The following is a 22,665-nucleotide window of genomic DNA, read 5'->3' on the forward strand; positions in this document are numbered from 1 at the left end:
CTTTTTCCTTTCTCACTTGACCCTCTGAACAGCCGAGCCTTGACCATCTGAACACATGCATGTTTGTTTATAGCACCTATTCAGAGCGTACTTGATAAAGCTTTCTCGAGGCTGCAGAAAGTCACGTTATCAAGAGTACCACCACTTTTTTGTAAGCCTCTTCACGTTTACTTACAGATCTTCTTCAAATCCCAGCTGCTGAATCTGAGATTTGATTTTCTGTCCTGATGTCTTTAGTATGATGTTCTCAAGGAGATGGAAATCATCCTGGTTGAACATCTCGCCATCCTCTAACGGTCCAATAATCTACAAAGAAAGTGGGATCAGCGTTATTAGGTAAGGCTAAGCTGAAGCAAAATTCAAAGATGTATTAAATAAATACTCCAGCCCAGTCTCAGTGGGTATCAATTGTTTAGGCTGATATTAATGCCAATGGCAGCAGAGTTTAAGAGAGAATTCTAGCTATTTAGAGCCAAGAGTCCCAGACTAAGGCATAAAATAAATGCTTAAAATTTTCACTGAGTGCTTGGTTTGCAAAAATCAGGCATATTAAATTACACATGCAATGCTACATCTTGAAGGGGCAATAGAATACCAGACCAATTCCAGTAGTCCAACAAATCTCCAGCAAATCTCACTCCTCTAGCGTTCAGAAGCCTAAAAGCTACCTAGACAATTCCTGCTATTTTGCTAATGAGAGAAATAGAATACCACAACTCATCGCTTGAAATTTTTAACCCATTAAAGTATACAGTAGCCACTGGAACTTGCCTTTTTTTTTTTTTCTAACTAGCAAGCAGATGACAGAAGAAAACGGAATGCTGTATGCAGCTGGGTTTCATTATTTGCAGTGAAATACTATTGTAACATAATTTGCCTAATCTAAGCGGCTATTGTAAAAAGAGCTGGTGGAAGAGACCAAGGCACCTTGATCAGGGCCAGATACAGCAGCATTTTGCCCAATGAACTGAAGCAGCACAAGCATTGAAATTTATCATCCCTTTCTGCCCCTGGACTCAATTCACTGCCAACATGAAAGCAACTCTGTTACTGAGAGATCTGAATTTGTACAAAACACCAACCACTAACTGCACACAGTACAAAGAAAAGGTCACTGCAGGTCTGAATAAATCGAACTGGAAGCAGTCCTAAAGACTGCTGAGACCTAAAGAAGGCTGAGAATCTGTGTCTGATCCCTAGACTCTGTTGCTCGAGGTCTGCTTCCTTCCCACGTGTGGAATCCCTCTTTACTGTCAGCTCATTGATCTCACCCTTCCATTGCTGATCACAGCCCTCTGCCCCTTCTTCAGCTTTAAAACGTCTCTGCAATATATAGCATGGGACAGAATAAAATCCACCTTGGGAGATTCAAAGGCTTCTTTGAAAATATGGATATCCATACCCTGAAAGAAAAGAATACTTGACATTGAAATGGGAAGAAAAGTACACCTCTGCACACTTTTTTTAAATGCACCTTTTCTGCTTCCATTCAAGAACATCTTCATATCTTGCTAAAATTTATCCCCAGTTCCCTTTTCTTTGTGGTCTTAAGCCTAGTTCTTGCCTGTCACCTTCAAACATTATCACAACTTACGATGTGAAGGGCCACAGCCCTAGGTAATTGTTGTTACTTAGACCAGTTGTTCCATTCTTCTATTCTTAAGTGATTCTTGCCTTTTTTTTAAACCTACTTTGAGAAATGTAATGGTAATTTTTTTTCCTCAGCTTTTTAAAGAGATTATAGTTCTCTCTTAACCCCCCAAGAAAGAACTGACTCACTTAAATAGATCCCTGAATCTCCATTCCTTTTGACTTTTCAAAGTTATGTAGCTTTGATGTGTATGAGCATTTACTTTATTTTTAGATGCACTGTTATATTTAGGTAAGTTTACCTTTCAGAGCAAAAAACAAAACCAACACAAAAACCAAGAGTGTTACTCTCCGTTGTTACTGCATCTTTTGCATACGAACATACTACACTAAAAAATTCATTAGAAGAACAAGCGAAGTATCCTACCTTTTTAAATACCAACAAACATGCTTACCCCAACAGCAAATTCTAAGATGTCGGCTCCTGCCTCTAATGCCTTGGCAATTTCTTCTTTTGCCATTTTGGTGATGAAGTTCTTGGCATTATTTGATGTTTGTGTCTGTAGAGCTGCCCATATGGCTTTAGCGACAAGTGTATTCTGGCTATTTGGATCTTCACTAGGATTATTAATCATGCTAATTCGAACATTATTGCTGGATTTCTGTGTTCAATGAAACATGCATAAGGAAAGTTTTAGATTTCAGGTGTGTTTTAAATGAGAAGAAGTAGTCTATTACAATAAACTCTATAGCAAAAGCTTTATATTTCTTACCAGAAAACCAGATTCCAAATTAGGTAAATAACAGCACAAGGTTAAAAGGATGAATGAACTCATTTAACATCAAGTATTTAGTTTATGTATAGGCACCATTGTGACAGGAATCTTCTAGGTAATACTGTGCTACGTAAGAGATAAAGGACCATGGCCACTGCTCAGAGGTCTGGCAAAACAACGATTTAGGAGTAAGCCATCTATTTTTATGATTCAGTTATCTTCCTGGAACAAATGAGACAGAGCAGAGAGCAATGCTCATGTTCATCTCCAAACTGAAACACAGACATCTTCAATTTAGAACCATGGGCTGAAAAGAACATCTTTTCTTTATTGTATTAGCGTAGTGCTAAGAGGGGATTCTGTCCTAGTACAAGAAGGTCAGCAATGTTCCAGCTCCTGCAAATAAGATGAGGCTGGAAATTAAAGACCCTGCAGGGAGAACCGATCTCCCCAGGTCATACAACAGGAAGAAGTACAACTCATGTTTTTCAAGCCTCTACCTACTGCTTTATCAGCACTGCTAACCTGTTCAAATGAAAACATTACCTACCTGATGTTTAATGGCATCATACAACAATTGCCTCCCTGAAGGTTTATCAAAATCACCAACAATCCAAAAAGTAACAGGTCTAACAAAGGAATCATCTGCAATTAAAAAAAGAGTGGGAGAAATTTGAGGGTGAAGGGAAGGAAAGCTTCAGTTTTTCCTCATTTGGAGGAGAAATATGATGCACATGCAAAGGTTTCAAAAAAGTAAAATTACATAAGGAAGATACAGATGAAGCTAAGCTATGAAGTCTGGCAAGACAAGAATAATAGTATTGGTATTATATTAGGTTTCATTTACCTCATTCATAAAACCCACATGGGATAGCATGCATCACTGTTTCTAAGCTAGATTTTTTTTTTTGCTACCTTTTTGATTTAGAAATTATAAAAGAACCTATAAATAACTTACAGATTCCAACTAGGGTACAGACATACCGCTTCTTCATACTGAAGCTGTTAGTTCAGAAAATCAGTTTTGTATAGAGAAAAAAGTGCTGAAGCAAACATGCATTTAAACAGCTTTCTTCATTTCCTGCTGGTTCTAAAGCCAATGTTACAGAGGAACCAGAAAATTCCCAGAACAACAACATATGAAATACTAAAGTATGAGTTACCATAGATCTCCTTGGAAGACATTCCTGGTCAAAAAGCAGAAAGGAAAGGGGGGAAAGGAGAGAGACATTAATAATATGGTAGTAATCCCAACGTGTATCAAGAAGCTGCAGCGTTGTACTGGGCATAACTGAATAACTAAAGTTCAAGTCCAACAAGCAACAACTTTGTAATAATTTTATTAGAATAAGCTTTGACCTTTTCTTCCCCTCAAATAGATTGATGCTTTATTTTCATGCTACAGCACTAATTATACTACATATTACCAATTTCATACCATACCATGAAGGCATCATTCTGAAGACCATTTGCAAAAACTGCCATGCCATCACGACTTGCATGTTAACCGTTTCTGTTATCTTCTCTCTTTAAAAACTAGCGTGACAGTGCTATTTCAGTACTGTTGCTGAGCCAGCAATACGTATATCTTCCCTATTATTTTAGAAAATAAATGTGCTACAGCATTACTGTAATCAGATACCAGTTACTAAATATCTTAAGCGACAGAAGGGGCAGTGACCCAAAACTGTCAAGCCGTGGGATTACAAATTAATGCACACTTTCAAATGAGCGTGCAGAGGTGTAGGTTTAATTAATACTCGACAAAGGGAAAACAATAAACTTGTTCAGATCTAAAGAGACTGAAAATGAACCAAGGGCAAATATAAGACAGAAGGAGCAATGGGAACATTTAAGGCAATGCATGCAGGTGGCAGTGGCTGGAGATAGTACTGGGGACACTTGTGAGAGTCTAGTAAAGAAGACAGACAGGAACAAGAGGAATTGGTTTAAATGATAGCAGCTTATTTATGACTCCTAACTGAAATGGATATAGGGAAGGCCTGATTAAGCTCTGTATTATGTCTGTGCATGCATTTCTTACATTGAGAAGTACAGCTGAGTTTTAACACTAACGGGAGACTTTATGTATAGCTAATAAAACAATACTGTCATTGAAAAAGCAGTACATGCACTGGAGCAATAAAAACAGCACAGACCACGTTAGGTGTTGTCTTACATAATGGGCAATAACAATTTTCCTCTGAATCCATGTAACTTTTAGTAATTTTTAATTATGAGACAGAGAGCTAGATCGCCTTTTGTATTTTTCTAGTCAGTGTCACTGCAGAGCTTACACTGCTGTGTTTCTGGTGGTCATTTGCAATATAGCAAGAGCAGGTTGGGTGGGACTTCATTATTCATTGAAGGCTGGGTTTAAATAGGGGAACATTCTTGTTCCATGTAGATGCCATGCCTTATAAAAAAGTCTTTTTTTTTTTTTTTAAACACTTAGATTGCGCCATTACCCACAGGCCTGAACAAGGCTCAATGCGTGTGTTGAGTACTGTATATACACTTTGAAACACACATAAGATTAGATTTGGGTTCATAATCCTCTGCAGATGTTACCTTTCTTTGTTAAGTAGGTCATGCTGTTTGCGACAGCAGCTGTCTTATCTTTGGAATCCAACATGGTAAATCTAGCAAAGTCATCCACATAAAAGTTATCTGAGGAAGAGAAAAAGTATTAGATGCCAAAGCAAACTATTCCTTGTAAAATGAAAGAAAAACCACTACTATTACCCAAACATTAAGAACACATCCTATTTTGCTCCTCATGATACTGCTTTTTATGTCTCATTTCCACTGTTAATATATAATAAGCTGAGGAATATATTTGTGTTGTCTCATAAGTTACATTAACTACATTGTATATTTGATATGCAGAAGTCAGTTGAAAGAACTGTTCAAGTCTCATTTAGTTGAAGTTAATTTATGTAAATAGTACACATTTAAAAATCCACTGTGTTACTACTTTTCAAGCAACTCAAAAAAGGTAGTTTTTGCAATACTGTCATTAGAGCAGAGTCGCTGCATTGGAAGTTAATACATTTAGCCATGAAGAGTTCTAAAATATATGGCACAGCAAATCTTAAGTAATTCCAGAGATGATTGTCAATCTCTGCTCAAAGAAACAAGCTGTTGCTTTATACATTATATGACTGTTCTTGGCTTTTGCTAGCATTGCTAATTTCTCAACTTTATGAGTCATATTCCCCTAAAGATTTGTATAAAATCAAAATAAATTACTGTTCTGAAAAATCTGTAGACATTAATGTTGTTATTGTACATAACATCTCCCCCAGCACCAGGGCTAGAACATCACTTGGAGTGCTGTTAAGACTTTGCCACCACAGCTTTCCGTTGGGACAGCAGAAGTCTTTGACTCAGATACTTCAGGTTTAACGCAATTAAAAGCATCCCTTACTCATTCCTGTCAGATCTAGGTACTCTCTGTCAGACATTAAGATTCTTGAGTTAATTCTTGGAACAACATTAGGCTGGTTCATGATATACTCAACCACATCTTGGTCATTAGATAATTCACCCTGAAGGAAAGAAGAAAGAAGCAATATTTGTTATTTCACGTGTATATTTGCCTTAGATAACTTAACAAACAAAACAAACGAACAACTCACAACAACAACAAAAACAAACCAAGAAATTATGCAAGTTTAAATTGTCTTGTGTATTACATATTCAGGGACTTCTGAGTCAGTTTTTCCAAATCTTATTTCTCTCTAAAGTCACAGCTGAACTCAGCACCTACCAGGTACACGGCTCGCTGGAAGATGCTTGTGGTTTCCAGGATTTTGTGCATTGTCACAGTTTCTAGGTCATCAGGATCCAGCTGATCTTTTTGAAAAGGCATTCCATTGAACAGCACAACAGGGAGAGGACCTACACCCGTTTGCTCATAGTAACCTCTCGCTGCCTAAATACAAGGAAGGAAGTAGCTTTACCACATCAGCCCATTACCACAAGGATTCATAACGTTTCCATCCAATATCCACACGAGTCTATTCTAACCACACTAAGATGTCCTTCCAGCTTTTATATGATACAAAGAACATTAATTTTACGCAGTGCATAAGACACTTTCTGTATCTTACATGCAGAAGATGTCCTTGTCTTTCAGAGTTTCAAAGCAAAAAAAGTTACTTCATAATACGTAAGTGCAAAATATTCCATTAAGTTCCTACTGTAAATAAACTGATTCCAGTGAGCACTTTCTGGTAATAGCAAAAAATGGACAACAGGAAATCTGACTTTGCATATGGAAGCAAATGCAATGCAAGCATTGATAGTTGTAACATAAGACAGGGTAGAAGTTTTTTCTTTTTAAGAACATGTTCTTAAACTTGTGAAAAAACATTTACTTGTGGGGGAGGGGGTTATTATGTCAAGACAAATTTCCCCATTTCATGTAACCATTGCAAAATGCATCATCATTATTGATACTCTGTTATGGACAGAAGTTAACCAGGTTCTACTGTGTAGAGGTTCTTACTGAGGGCTTTCAAGACCTTTTAAGGACACAAATATCACAAAGCTCAGAGCACATGAAAGAGTACTCAGTGTTGTTTTAACTTGTGTCCTTTATATGGAGAGAACCTCTTTCTAAAGGCTTCCTTCCTTATCTGAAGGCTTTGCGATGTTTTCAGATGTGGTTGTGCTGAATGGTGTCAGGTACACCAGTTGCAGCAAGACCCCCGGAATGGCCTCTCAAGTCTTCTGCGGGAGAACACTTTGCATGTGTTAGGAGTTCCTTGGAGGGGGGTGTTGTTGCTTTTGTTTCATTTGGGTTTAATTTGGCATCTAGTATGTAAACTGAAAAGGCCTCTCCTGTCATACAAAAGTGTCTGCCTTGCTTTTATTGGTTTTGATTTCCTCAAAATGCTTTTCCCTTCACTTGCCTACATCGGAAGATGGAAAGCATGTGTGCATACAAGCCTATTTATATAACCCTGTCTGCATTCCTTACATTTACTGATGTAGGCAGTATCATCTGTGTTACAGAACTATTGCAGACAGTATCTTCAGTCTTTCTTTTAGAATATTCAACAGAAATACATAACCATCCCTCTACAGAACCCCAAAGAAAATCTGTTTCATCTCACATATAAGTGACCCAATAGTGATTTGCTGTCCCAGTTTTCTCCATACAGAAAAGTATCAACCCTAAAAATAACTTTAAGAAATTATTTGAGGAAGATTGTTGAATGCCTTGCTACAGGAAAGGCATTCTGAATTCATCATCATTACTTTATCTCACACACTGTTCAAATACTGATAAAGAAAACCCACACCAATCCCTCCCAGACATTGAGCCCCATGGTTTTCTTATGAACCATTCCATCACCTTGATTTTTTCCCCAAGCAATTTTATACTCTACTAAAGTCTGCATGCCAGAACGAAAGCATGACTTATGAGTCACAAAAAAGTTACCTTGGTTCTGGTACTATACATAGAGATTATTTTTTTTTTAAATTACAATATATTTTATATATATTATGTATATTATATAAAGCTTTGTGCTGAACATAAATACTTATTAAAGTATTACTAAAAGTCACCCAATGTGATAACAAAATAGCTACCTGGTTAGTAAGAGAATTGGATCAAGAAATTCTGAGTAACTATATTTTCAAAACGGTGTTGAAACAAAAAAAGTGAAAAAAAGCTGTTTCATGAATTCTTACCTTTCTGTTTTGATCATAGGCAGAATCAATTCCCAGAATGCTGTTGATTTCCACATAAGGATACTGTTTCTCAAGAACACTAACCACATGCTCCACTTTCAGCTGATCTCCTGTTTTTACTTTGTTATATATCTGAAAGGGGGATACAAATACAAGTTTACAGCTGCAACTGTAAAGCCTCTGTCCTTACCAAAGGTAAATTGACCTGTCACCTGTATTCCAGTAATTATAAGGCATTAACAGCCAGATTGCAAAACATATTTTCATATTTATTAGCTGCAATAACAGCTCTTGTAGCTCTTATAATTATCTTGGTTTAGCTTGTAGTCATTCCAGTGAGATTGGAAGGAGGTAAATACCATCTATTTCTTTAAATAATAACAACTTGCATCTTTAATTAGAAAAGGTGTTTGAGGGGGAAAAGTAGTGCTTAGGGGAAAAAAGGCTCAAGTAAAGCATATCCAAAGAGCTACCCTTCCCTTCAGAACTCAAGACACGTTTATAAATAATACAACAGACCTCACATGTAAAGTAGGTAACCGTTTCCCTCCTGAAGGCACATTTTATTTCGACTTACAAATACATACAAAAAAAAAAAAAAGAGAATAAAAGTCACCAGCAGTTTAACGTTACAGTATGCCCCAGCTTGTAGACTTGTACAGCAATGTCAAACCACAAGTGAAAATGCATTTACTAGCACCTATGTTATCCTTTGATGTGGCAAAAGTATGCAGCAGGAACTGTTCAAAAAAAATTATAATATTGAAGGGATACGGCAGTTTAGAAGTCATTGGCAGAATGAGCAGAGGCAGTATCAGAAAAACGTGCAAAAGTTAAGTGTCACATTTAAATCTAGTCTCATTTGTTAAAGTTCGGTCAGAAGCATTTTACAAAGAAACATGTATTGTGTGGTACTAGTATTTGGAGATACTCTGAATACTCACTGAGTCAAAGAAAAATTTATTCCATTATCTACATATTAGCACATTAACATAATCTTACATACATGAAAAATATTAAAACATTAATTTCCCTTTTAAATGAATACTTACAGACATGACAGTCTGGAAGGCGTAATTATTGTCCATTTCTTGTGCCACATAATTGTATGCCCTAAGGAGAGCAACACCAGGATCCTGAAGACCATCGACATCCTCCGAGTCGTTAACCACAAAGACTAGTCCTATCCTGCAACGAAACAAATCCCCAGATCATGAATCTATTATACTAATAAATAATCAACTCTTCATACAACTATCAGGTATGATCATCATCTTAGACAAAGGCTTTTTCCGGAATAGACTGATAAGATTTTGAGCAGAGCAGCCAGGAATCAAACTTAGGACATATAATCTCTAATGGTGAGTCCATCAGAATCTTGGTTTTCATCTCTCTTTCATCCAAAGTACTTGCTTTTAAGTTTCTTTTGGACTGTTAAAGAAACTGAACTGTTTTGCTGCTAGCAAAAGTTATATTAAAAAAATTTTTCAATAAGAAACAGTATTTAGTGTATGCCCTTCCCAACCACCAATACAAGATATCTAACATTTCTACAGTGTCCTAGCAATGAGAATTTTACAATTGCAAAAGTCACAAAAATAAAACTGATGTAAAAAAAATCCCATTAAAACGTAGTGATTACCTCAGTGGGATGTGGTTACTGAAGAACATCTCTGCCACATTCAGTAATTCTGCTGTGGTCTCGTGAATAGGATCTACTATCAGCACCTGCATACAAATTACAAGTGAAAAGTTTCTGTTCCCTTAAGAAGTCAAGATACGGGTTTTTGATGAGAGATACCTTCATTCACCTTTCAGTGCAGAATTATCGTCAGTCCTATTTTGTACGCTGCCAGGGATATGAGGCCCACTAAATAATAGTTTCTTCTAAGTCTTTAAGTCCATTGTCTAAAATACCCTGTCTCAACCACTCCTTTAACTGGAAGAGACCAGACTCGTTACATACTTTACCTCAGTGTCCCCTAGCATCTAGGCTTCTGCCTCTGCATGTACACAAATCCACCCATGAAGATGTGCATGGGAGACAGGCATTTGTCAGAGCTGAGGAACACAGCGTTGCTCTGCTCAACCCCCTGGAAAGCTGATGCTGCTAAGACATTCTCAGAGCAAGCCCAAACCCAGACAGAACCGGGCCATTCAGAATGAATTTAGGGCCCTTTATTCATGCCAAGTGTTGCCTTTTCATTTAATAATTTCAAAGTACTGAACTCCAGAGAAAAAGATAACACATTAATGCTCCCACACCTTGAGGTGGTTCAAGTCCTTATTTACCACTAATCAGAGGAGTCCTTTTTCCTATGGGGCCACTCTGCCACATGCAAGAGTTACAGTACAGAATTTGCAAACTCATGAGATCTAACTTTAAGTAGTTTACCTAGAGACTAAAAGGACACCTAGGACTAAGCTGAGGACCGATGATCATCTTTTGAAGTCTTGGTGCAAGAATGCTTTCTAACTGAAACAACTGAAGTTGGCCTTAACCCTGTTAAGAAGATACTAATTAACAAATTTGAGGGATTTCATTAACCAACTTCATTTATTATCACAAAGTTGAAATGCACCAAATTCTCACTTGTCAGGTGATAGTTTTTTCCACTGATGAAGCAATTTGTGGCATCCAATAGATGCCAGAGAATCATGCTCAGTAATCTCTGAATCTCAGCCATAACTTACTAGTACAGGTAGAACAAAACCTTTTAAAAAAGCATCCTATCGTAAGATCCTTAAGTGACAGGGAATCCAGCATATATGTAGGTAAGTTGCAAAAGCTAATGTCCCTGCTGTTGAAAAAAAATGCACATTTCATTTCTAGTCAGATTACTACTTACAAAATTATGAAAGTTTTTTCTAATTTGTCTGATCACGCCTGGAAACGTGGGACGCAGCAGTTCTTGCACGTTGGAAGGCCAGGAATTATACCGACTGTCAACTTCAAGATTGTTGATCCACTAAGAAAAAAAAATAAAGGCACTTAAATGATTGACAGTCCTCCTGCTCGAGTCTGAGACTGCACAATATTTTGAAATCAGACTCTATATTGAGAACTGTACAAATAAAAAGGTAAGCTTTTTAAAAAGAGCTAATTATATTTATAACCTTGTCTTTTTTTCTTCACTGCAGTTTCAGAGCTGATTGTGAGATAAGAACAAAAGTTCCCCTGATAGCTTAAGAATGCACTGCCCAATGGCAAATAAGGTATTTCTTTCATAAAACCATACGCACTGAAATAGCAGGGCTTCTAATGTCCACAGCATAGTCGGAATCTGATGGCTGAATGTTCAACTTCAGAACATTGTGCAAGGAAAGACCCTCAATTCCTAAGCTGTGCAGGCCTTCCATAACGTGGGCTTCATTGCGCAGCACATCAATCAAGCTGGAAGGAAAAGAAAAACTGTTGTTGAATTTTAAAGACACAGCAAATAATTTGCCTTATCCTAAGGGTTAACAGATGAAAGTATACACAAGTCTGCACAAGTCTGTGCATTACTTCTTATTTATCACCTATTTCTAACTGTCCTAAGAAACTTGAGATAACTTAAACCTATTCAATTATATTATATTTCTAGCAAAAACTACATTAAATCAAGATAACTAAAGCGTGATATACATATGTAATTTCAATTCTGCATTACTGAAACAAATCTTGACAAAGATATAGGGTGGTTTTCAGATGAAAACTTTACAGTGGTTTATCCTTTGAGAATTAGTCTACTATCTTCAGAATAAAATCTGTATGTTGGCAGTCTTGGAGACCAAAATCTTGCTAGTCACAGCACAGATCAAAAGAACAGTAGAAAGGTAACTTCCCATTCCAATATTCAAGGGTCTTCCAGTTTTCACATCAGGTTTTTTGTTAGAAATGCATTTACGTAAGAGAAGGAACCATGATTTGCTTTTTCCAGTACTTAACAATTAAACCTAGTCTAGATACAGGCTTTGTGAAGAAGGTTCAAACCTGCCTAAATTACTTCATTATCTATGCACAAGCAGGATGCAAGCTCCTAAACAGGATACAATTATTCTGAAAAAGAAAACATTCCTACCTAAATATGTCCTGAGTGTCTAAATCGATAAGTAGTCCATTGATGAACAGGGCAGAATCTCCTGGTTGTAATCCTAATGTTCCTTTGAAATACTGAAAGAAAGTAGAAGGCCATTAGAAGAATGCCCTGCACAGAAAAAAAATTGAGAGTTTAATGTGTCAAAGTTGTAGATTTCATCTCCCTTACTGCATTATATTACTTGTCAACTACAGTCTTTGCTGACTTTGTGCGCACATCCATACCAGCGGAAAAAACAACTGAAGCTATTTAGTGCATAGATACATAAATGGGACTTCCATTTGTTTCTACATGATTCAGTAGCGCATTGGGAAGTCCCTGAGTAGACTTTTTAAATATACTCAGATTAAATAATTAGAAATGCTTGAGAGAAGTAATTTAATTTTTTTTTAGCTGACAGCCCACAAAGTAGATGGACAAATAGCATCCAGTTACCTGTCTTAGCTCTTAACACGCAGTTTTGGGCAGAACAGACTTAAACTGCTGGATATTGCATGGCACTCACTAGTGGAACTAAGTACTGTGTTTAAGGTACCAGTTAAGTCCTGACCTAGTGGATATGTCATTAATGAAAAGTAGATGAGCTGCCACTGTAGTCTGATCTCCCCAAAATCAGGCAGCACACAAATGGAAAAAGTCTTATCAATATTTTGGAATTTCTTCCAAGTACCTCTAAGCAGTACCCCATTTGAATGGATATTTGCCCCTGAAAGGAGGCACCATCACAGAGAACAATTTTGAATCAGGAGAGGTGAATAAAACACAGTACTCCTGAAGCAAATTTCCCAACTCTAGCATGAAAAATTCTGTTTAAAAACTTAAGAGGTATTGGAAGAAAGCAACATCATTTTTGTCTTGCAGTACCAGTTACAAAATTCTATTAAGAGGCATGATGAACACAGAAGGAGAAACATAGTATTTGGATATTTAAAAACACTAATATCATGAAGAATGTAAGCAAAGCAAACAGAGGAATAGCAAAGTACCATGTGAAGTACCAAGAACAGGAAAGCAGCGTCTAATCAGGAAGAATTTATATCTTTTATTAAATAAAAAAGCTCCCAGAGAAGAGCTGAGTACATGCAGTGTTAAATTGTATCTTTCTGTGGATAATTACATAATAAACTATAACTTACTAATAGCAGTGAACTTCACTATCAAATAATATCCACACAAACTGTGTCATGCAAAGAATAGCTTTAAAGGGCAGGGTTAGATCTAGCCAGATCTGGATCTAGTAGCCTAGACATACTTCAAATAAAAATGAATCCACAAAATCATGGGTTTACCTGTGGACCAGTCTGATCTAACACATAACAGAAAAGCCACCAGGTAGCTTTAGCTTGCACTTACATTCTATACTTTGTCCCTTCCAGAACCACACCGGACGACAGTGTCAAACCGCATCCCTTCTTTTCTGATTTTATCGCTATTGAACAACAAGGGATTTCTCTTTCAGAACAGGAGTCTCATGGGACTTGTAAGTAGATTTCAGGTAACTTTGCATTTATTACTAGACTAGCCAAATATCATTGATTAGATTTTAAACAAAGACATAAGTGTGTACTTAACATACTTTGTATTTTTCCTATTAATACCAAGTGAGACTGAAATGTATGAATAGATTGGTGTAGATCATATAACAAAAGCTGTTGTTTGGCTTTGTTTTTATTACCATCTTACACTTCTATTTCGCACTGTATCCAGACTGCACTACCAGGTGTATCTGAATTGTACAAAATTCCCAAGTGGCTATTGGTTTTTTCAATGCTTTGCTAATGCCAAGTACACAACAGAGCTGTTGAAACATTTTTCTGCAAACACCAGAGCCTACTCAATGACCTCCAGAGGTCCCTCATACCCTGGGGTTTTTTGATGATTCTGTTTCAAACCACATGTAGACTTACTTGGACAGCTGTTAAATTTTATTCCTTCGCTAGTTTCACTCTCAAAGCACCAACATTGGACCCATTTCCTCCACACAGTATGAATTATTCTAAGCCAGGGCAAAAGGTTTTGAGTTTATTCTCTGACTTCCTTGTAAACACTGATGAATTCAGATATCTAAGCACCATCTCAAATTGGGTAATGAGAACTAAATTTCTTCTGCATCCTTAAAACCGTAAGAAGATACTTAATATATTTGCTTTTCAAGCAATAGCTTTCTATCAAGCTACATTCCATCCAGCTCAGACATTTTAAAATAATCTAAAAGATACAACGACATTTTGACTCTAATTGCTTCCACTAAAAAACACTCACACTTTTGTTATCTAGTTGCTTTTGAGAAGTTCAGAATACAATCAAAACCTAAAATCAGTAACTTGAAGTCAGTCTCTTTTTAACTATTACCCAGGACGAGTAGTGCTATGACATTCAAAGTTTACACATCTGCTATACCACTCAAATAAGAACTAGGCCAAAGACTGAAAGAAGGCCACCCCCCAGGCACAGTTCTAACAAGAAACATACTAACCATTTCTATACAACTTCAGCTGGCAAGTCATCACTACAAATATGTAACTCGGAAACTAAGTAAAGACTGATGTGACACAGACATCAAAATTTCTACTGCTTCATTTTTGACACAGTCCTGTTCTGTAGATCAGATTAAGACAGTCTGCATGGAAATCCTAAGAACACCAACGCTGTGTTTTCTGTAAATAAACTTTTTCCCCCAGGGTTAACAACATAGTACTTTAATTGTTTTTAAAGTTAATTTTATAAGATAAATAAATACAGTTACCAGATTCTGAGTTCAGATACTGAACAGGTCACTTCCATATACATTAACAAGCGCTTGCCAAATAACTATCAGAACACTTGACTACTGTGAATAACCATTGTAGGGGCAGCTCTGTGAACAAAACCCCATATCATCATTCCCCAACACAGTGATCTCACTCAAAGAATTTATGACCAATATTTTCATATTGGAGCAAACAAGCTAGATTATGTTCCTAATCCATGTTTGAAAATCCACCACTTCCTTACTTCCCAGATGCATACTATGACAAAGTTATGCCTGAAAATACCGGGTTACTATTTTGAGCAAAATGTAAACTTTTAAATAGAATCATTATTTTCAGAGCTTGAATTTATATTAAAACATAAGTGCAAAAGCACTATGTTACTTTCTGGAAGCATTACCTTTTGGTTCTCTTCAATTTCTGTTCTGAGTTCCGAAGAAACAACTGTTTTTGTTATGGCTCTACAGAAATAAAAAAATCATGCTGTGAATCATCTTTCTGTTTATCTAATGCATAGATCAGATATCTACTTATCCTACTTTTTGTACTTTATCTATAAATACATTTAGTCTCCTAGTATAAAGAGCAGCAATCAGAAGCACTTGCACTTTGTGGTACCATTAAACAGTACGATGCACTATTTTTTCTTATACTATATAATTCAACAGAACATAAAAATGTTAACCACATGCCAACTCTCAGTGCCTAATTTCACATTAACCATAATAAAAGTGGGCAGCTGCCAGAAAGGTAGAGGTGGAGGCTGGCAGCAGAAAATAGGGAGATTTCACTCCTCATTGTGGGTTCCCATTCCTTTCCTTACACTGGATCTAGTGATTACATCATCACAGAATGGGCGAGTACAGCTCACAGATCTGACTAAAAACCCGAGAGTGCAATGCCTACCTTAAGAAGCTATAAATAGCACAATTTTTACATCAGTTAGTCGGAAATAAGACCAGAATTCAACTTCTTTTTACTCTTGGGTATATCTCCACCTACTCAGAAAGGAGGAGCTCCTATAGTATCATCTTCACAACCGAGGTCATGGAATTTATCAAAAGAAATATATTTCTAGACTGGTTGGGCAGGCCAGATTGTGACTGAATTTCTTGAAATTAATTTGAATATGCTCAAGACAGTCATTGACAAAGTGCAAAAAAACAGTGGGATTGCACATCAGTCTCTGACATGAGATTGACTGGGCTGTTCGGCAAAGAGAATCCCAGAAGAGTGGGACCCAGTGAATAGATAAACCTTAAAGCCACCAAACAGAAAGCCTATCCAATAAATTCTTGAGGACTTGATGCAAAAGGTTCAGAAGCATCTCACAACAAAATAGCATGGATAATCTGTCAAATTTTCCAGCAGTCCACATCAACTGCCATCCAAGAAAAACACTGTAAGATCCTCTTTGTAACCACAGGCTGAAGAACATAGGCTTCTCTGCATAAACATTCCCCAGTGTTTGCTTCCAGCTAAATGGAAACTCGGACATTAACCCAACCAACGCAGCCTGTCGCAGGTTCTGCTCAGAAATAAGATAGTAAGAAAACTTCCTAGAACTCCTAATTAAAGTTACCTGGCCTTTGTAGGAAAGTTCTGACTGAGATCTTTCATGACCATCAAAGCATCCACAGGGGGAGCAGTCAAAATGCGAGCAGCGGTTTGAAAACTTAAATCTAGACGTGAAAAAATAAGAAGTCAAGAACTCTAAACTGAAAACAAGCCAACACAGAGACATCTTAACTTTAGCTTTCAACATTTTTGCTTATTTGTTACCTGAAAATTCATTTTCTATCTGCACCTTTAGATACTTTTTTTTTTTCAAATCTCCTTCCTTGTATTCAACTTCTATTCGTTACCTTGAAGTAAGTAACCCTTTCAAAATGAACCAAAGTATCCTGTCTACAGATTGTTTCAATGAGTCCAGACCATCACCTTTTTTTTTTTTTGGCTAAGATGGGAGGATCTGCCCTTCAGAAGGGGTCTGGGTACTTGTTTCACAAGCTAGAAATATAAACAGCCATCTGTTGGACATAGGTAGATTCTCTGTGGCTACAACATATGTTCAGCATTTTGAATTACTCTTTTTTTCAGAGTATGAAAAGCCTTTCCACAGGCCTCTACAGATGGTTTCCAGGGAAACAGGCCAGAGTTGCATGCAGATGCTTTTGAAATACAGTTTTCCTTTGGTCTTGAGAAATCTCAGCTTTCCACACCAAGAATGTGACCATGGAAAGAAACTTGCAAGTGGCTTACTGTACTTCACAATATAGAAAGCAAACTTCATTTCAGAAGTCCTGTGAAACAATCTTTCTAAAAGCTGTTTCAACAGGACTCTACAAAGGTGCTTTAGAAAATCCAGTATTCTCCAATGCAGGAATTTACAAACTCCCTCAACTGTATGCAGCCACTAGCAACCTCATTGGCGCAGAACACAAGAAGATATGTTTACATTAAGTTTTTGCACTACAATACTGAAAGTCTTCCTACAGATTACCTTGTAACTGCCATACTTTCAAAGGTGCCATTTCATTGGTACTTTCCACAAGGTGCTTTCTAAGCTCTTTCAGCTCTTCTGTCAAGTCAGGATACAACTGCCTATAAAAGAGTATGAGGGTAAAACAACTTCTGTGGTTTCCTGTAAGCAAGTCTGCTGCTAATTCAAAGAAACTAACATAAGAAAAAGTATGCTGCTAACACATATGGGTAACTCAGACATTTAAAAAATAATAACAAAGCAAAAGATCAGCATCTCTGCATCAAGTTTTTTGATACGACAAAGACCAACAACTTACAACTGAGTCTTACCTTAGTTTTCCAAATAGAAATCCTTGCACTTCATCAATAGGGTCATTTTCATCTATTACTGTAGCATTCACATCTGTGCCTATAAACACACAAAGAACACTATTATCAAGCTATTCAGAAACAGTTCTCACACTCATTTTGATTAGTTTAATAAAACTACCCTGCAGTAACCAAAAAGAAGAAAGAAAGGGCAAGTTTCAGGTTTACTTTTAAACCTGTATCCAAGAGATGTTACCTTTATAAATGAACACAGTAACAGCTGAAATAAAACCAAGTTGGATTATTGAGAAGGAAAAGCTTAAGATGAGTGGAAATCTCAAGAGACCTAGGCATTGCAGAGGAATTCACTAGGACCTAGGAGCTTTCAGGACGTGCCAGGTTTGTGGAGTAAGTGCTCAACTTCAGTTGTGAACACAACCCTGATTTTAGCCCCAAAATACATGATAAAAAATAGTATCTGAGTAAAGTCCAACTCTGGGCTTAAACACCAAAAAGAAATCCGTGCAAAAGACTCACACGAGTCACTAACTAGCTGGACACAAGCCAGCTCCAATCTAGACGTTTTATGCTAAAGTCTAACTAAAGGTCCAGACCTTTTAGATGAGTGTTTGCTTCTGGACAAGCCAAAACAGCACAGGCACGAATAAAAGACTGCCTAGGCTTCCCAGAATCAGACAGGAGCCAGATGAGAACCATATACCTCTAATGTGCAGCTTACTATCTCTGAGCTATTTGCAGCTCATAGCAATGCAAGTACAGTTTGTCCATTTTGTAGAACATTTTAGATTACTGCATAAATACTGGTATAAAACTTCACACGTTTACAAATAACAAATCTTCCCCAGAATGACTTTTTCCCCCCCCACCTAAAGAGACAAAAGCCTCCAATGTCCTATTCTACAAACAATATCAGGGCTTTTGCATGACTTTTTGATGACAAATTAATGGAAATTCTCACACAGTAATATAAATCTTAAGTTGGATCACCTCCTCTAGTATGTTAGTTTCTCGTAAAATTAAATACTTCTACAAATAAAGACCAAAGGTTTTATGTGTCTATACTCTAGATGGTGGCAAAATATTCTGAGTCAGAGTTTAGATCTGTATCTAGAAGCTGATAAAACTGCAAAATCCTGAAGAACCCAATTCAAAATCTGAGTTCCGTTCTCCACAACTGTTATCTCAAACTAAAAAAAAAAAAAATAATTTTCTTAAGTCCAAGATAAAAGCAGGAAATTCTGGGGTTTTATATGTGTGTGTGAACATCTAAATAAAAAGTATACACACACAGAGACTACCCTACCAAAATAGTTTTGGCAGGTGCATGAGAGTTTGCAAAACAGAGATCAGTGCTCTAAAGAAAGCAGCAAAAGCAAAAAATCATGCAGAATTCTAAGTTCTGTTTTCCCAAAGAACAAGAACAGGAAACACATTCTGCTCTGAGGATGGATAAGCTAAGGCAAATTAAGGCAGATTAATTGCTTTACATGTGCAGAGAATCTGGTTATCTGGTAAAAAATCAGTTGCATTAGTAGTGCCATTACTAAGATCTAGTCCAGAGTCATGACTCCATCGGGCCCAGCATTTCACAAAGACAGAAGACAAGTGCCATGGCAAAGATAACGCTTCGTAAAGAACATAATCCCAGAAAAAAAGAGAGGAACAGAAGTAATTTCAGAGCTGAAGAAAGAAGAATATCTGCAATTCAGACAAACAGCCATTCATATTAAAAGAAATACAAAATTATCTTTGCAAAATTAAAATGTTCACATTAAAACAGTTAAAATAATAATTCACCTTTCACCTGTGTATCATCCTTGGCCTTATATTCTGTACTTTTAATAGCCAGTTCCACACCATAGCCAGAGAGGTAGACTTTTTCTTTACTGGGATTCTGTAAAGAAAAGCAAACAATACAATATTGCCACTCTTTGTTTTGATGTACAAATTAAAAGCTGCCATTTCCCAAAGCTAAGAAATCTCAAGCTGGTACACGTTTCAGACATAACTGGTAATGCATAAGTGAGAAACAAATACAATGAGTGATGCTGCAGTAATGTACTGTAATAATTATATTTCCTATTGTACTTCAACAAAACTTTCTGAAGTTCAGAGAGCAAAGATCTCTTTATGAACCAAAAAAAACCCAAAAACCACAAAGCAAAAAGGAACACAAAACAATGTTTTCAGGATTTGGCACGTAAGCCAAGTAGAGCAGGATAGACTTATGTCATCAAATCAGATAGAGGAGGGAAAGGAACTTCAACTGTGACGCTCAAAAGTGAAACATTCACTGAAGAGTTACAATAGAGAATTACAAAAAAAAAGGGTAAATCAATGACTCGAGAGATGCATAATTAGTTCTGACTTTAATGGGAAACAAACATGATCACTTGTTAAAAGTACTTTGACGTATACAGGAGTCACACAACTATATCAAGATCTATTGTGTAATACACTTAATTTTGAATGCAAATACTCCTCCCAACACTGATAAACAAATTACTTTTTAAAAAGAAAGTGATGTATGCAATGTATGACTTCATTTTATCAAAAGTGCAAACGTCGCTAGAAGTGAACCAGCTGATGCCTTTTTTGCATTCGAGTCTGGCTAGGGCCTGCTACACTGCAGGTTTTAGCAACATTAAGCAATATTCAGGAAAAAAGTCAACTCAAATTTCTCAGAGCTTTTGAAATGTAGAGTTAAGCACTAATCCAGTGGTTACGGGCAATTTAGGGGAGGGAGATGGAAACCAGGATAAATTGCATTAGGACTGGTAAGTGGTTCTGTAATAAAATTGCTACAGAAACAATGCCTTTCATTTGAAAATGGTACCTTAAGGTTAATCCCTGCTTTTCATATCAAGCAACTAAGTGGCCTGACTGCGGACAGATCTGACTATTTCCTGTAATCTAATATAGGTAGAGCAACTTTTTCTTTAGATTAAACTCTGTAATTTATCTGGAGTTTAACTCTGCATTTGCAAAATCAAATGATCCTCTTATTTAAACAATCCTAAGATCTTAACTATTCTGAATTCCTCAGCTACATGCAATAAAAAATAAACTTTGAGTATTCCAAATAAATATCAAGCAGCAACACATTATGCAAATGTCAATTTAAAGGGAACAAACTTAGGCCATTTGTCTTTTTTAAAACCCAGGCCAGTTACTCTTCACATGTCAAATACCTTTGTTACAATGCACAAATATACTTACAGCAATATAGTGTCTGAGGACATAAGTGATTTCTCCTGCCTCAGCCTTTAAAACAAGCCTCTTATGGTGTCTGTAGAACTCCTCTGAGCCAATCTCAGCATAAAGTATGACGACAGGACTTTCGGGGTTTGACACTGGGTATTTGTGGTCCCCTTTGAACAAAAATGGCTTTGGCCTAAGAGTAAACATTGAAGATTATCACACTGTGATTCATAGCATTTCTGCACTCAATGCAAGATGCAAAATTTCTTTTTCTCATGTTTAATCACTATTTCTGTCTTCACTGAAATACATGTCAAGCTATTCCCACATATTATCAAGGTCGCCAGCACTTGATGCATGTTGATAAAGCTTTGTTAAAAATGGACATATGAAAATGAAACAAGTAGCTACGTACTATTTTGAATCTAATATGACCCTTATTTTAAAAATTAACCACTTCTCTGAAATTTTCAATTAACTCCCCCGCCCCCGATGGTGATTCATGAATTCTGTGTTAAAAAAAAAATAAAAGGCTAACAGAGCAAATGTTCCAGGAACTCAAATTCAAGAGGACCCTGTCCTTGGCTTAGTATACAAACAAGAAAGTGAATGAGAAGGCTAGTTTCAACTTCTGTTTTTACATTTTGTCTAAAATACAATTAAATATGTACAATATTCCCAGTGAGTCAGAAGAATAGCATGTGAGCTATAGATGCCATATGTCTGCACATGGACAAAGAAACCCTTTATGCTTACAAAAACCAAAACTACCAAGATTACTATGAAGACAAACTGAAATTTAAGGGGTTTTTTTTTTCTAAAGAGGTATTATATTTTATAGTTTGTTTTTGTTACTAGAAGTTACAATCAAGTTCTGTTCTTGTAAAGAAATCTGAATTTGAAATATATTGTGTGGTAATAGTTTTCTTTGTTATTGCTGAGAAAATGATACAGGGAAAAAATACTATGCATGCTTCAAGCCATTCATGAAACTATCTTTGTTATAGTAACTATCATTTTAATATGCAGCCCAGCTCTTTCTATTCTCCCTACACACTAAAGGCTTTACATATTCCTGAGAATTCCTACTGTCCTTCAACAAATTGTTTCCAACTTTCCCCATGCACTGTCAAAGCATTCCTCCTCGTAGCAGAATATCAAAGAGCAAGGGATAAGAAAACAATCATTCCAATCTGGATTAATAAGAAATAAGAGACTGGCACTCTATGCAAGCAATGGACAGTATAAATCAATACTGAAGAATGTAGAAACTACCGGTTTATTACAATCTCTTTACAGCAGTAAGTCTAACTAGGTTAAATTTTAAGAGCTAACCCAATGATAGGAAATTAAGCAAATACCTTTCTGAAGCTGCCTGTAAAAGGTTTCCAAGAGAGTCAAATTCACACGTCTTCTCCCCATGCACAGCGAAAAATAGGGTACAGCCCTTTGGTGGAGGTTCATCTGCTGCTATCTGTATTAAAATATTGGTAAGAAAGTAGGTTGAACGTTTGCCCTTAGAACAAGTGAAAATGATAACAGCATAGCTCTGTAGCAATTACTCTTCTTCAGTTTCCTAAATTCTAACCTAGTACTTCTTCCCTGTTTATTTCATAATTTAAATGCAAGGTAAAAATTGCAAAATTGAGAATTAAATCTTAACTTATTACAAATAGTTTTCCAGTCTATTACTATTAACTGTAATATTAGTTCCAGGTACAAAAAGCAAGGCTTGCAATTGTGGGG

The 22,665-nt window shown here is 36.6% G+C and overlaps 1 protein-coding gene across 1 annotated transcript in view; it reads right to left on the minus strand.

The window, feature by feature from the left end:
• UGGT1 (UDP-glucose glycoprotein glucosyltransferase 1) overlaps positions 1-22,665 on the minus strand; it is a 44,096-nt gene that overhangs the window by 17,422 nt on the left and 4,009 nt on the right. Inside the window, exons 5-25 of the mRNA XM_009318912.1 lie at positions 22,281-22,393; positions 20,938-21,112; positions 19,516-19,612; positions 17,719-17,797; positions 17,408-17,508; positions 16,487-16,586; positions 15,305-15,365; positions 12,137-12,228; positions 11,316-11,466; positions 10,922-11,041; positions 9,715-9,800; positions 9,125-9,260; positions 8,073-8,204; positions 6,139-6,303; positions 5,797-5,917; positions 4,938-5,036; positions 3,530-3,553; positions 2,917-3,011; positions 2,046-2,252; positions 1,272-1,403; positions 176-306 (exon numbers count right to left, since the gene is read on the minus strand). Of these exons, the coding sequence (XP_009317187.1) occupies positions 176-306; positions 1,272-1,403; positions 2,046-2,252; positions 2,917-3,011; positions 3,530-3,553; positions 4,938-5,036; positions 5,797-5,917; positions 6,139-6,303; positions 8,073-8,204; positions 9,125-9,260; positions 9,715-9,800; positions 10,922-11,041; positions 11,316-11,466; positions 12,137-12,228; positions 15,305-15,365; positions 16,487-16,586; positions 17,408-17,508; positions 17,719-17,797; positions 19,516-19,612; positions 20,938-21,112; positions 22,281-22,393 (2,417 nt within the window). The remainder of the gene's footprint in view (positions 1-175; positions 307-1,271; positions 1,404-2,045; positions 2,253-2,916; positions 3,012-3,529; positions 3,554-4,937; positions 5,037-5,796; positions 5,918-6,138; positions 6,304-8,072; positions 8,205-9,124; positions 9,261-9,714; positions 9,801-10,921; positions 11,042-11,315; positions 11,467-12,136; positions 12,229-15,304; positions 15,366-16,486; positions 16,587-17,407; positions 17,509-17,718; positions 17,798-19,515; positions 19,613-20,937; positions 21,113-22,280; positions 22,394-22,665) is intronic.

The sequence above is a fragment of the Pygoscelis adeliae genome, unplaced genomic scaffold (assembly GCF_000699105.1).
Source record: "Pygoscelis adeliae isolate BGI_AS28 unplaced genomic scaffold, ASM69910v1 Scaffold30, whole genome shotgun sequence".
In the NCBI taxonomy this organism is placed as follows: Eukaryota; Metazoa; Chordata; class Aves; order Sphenisciformes; family Spheniscidae; genus Pygoscelis; species Pygoscelis adeliae.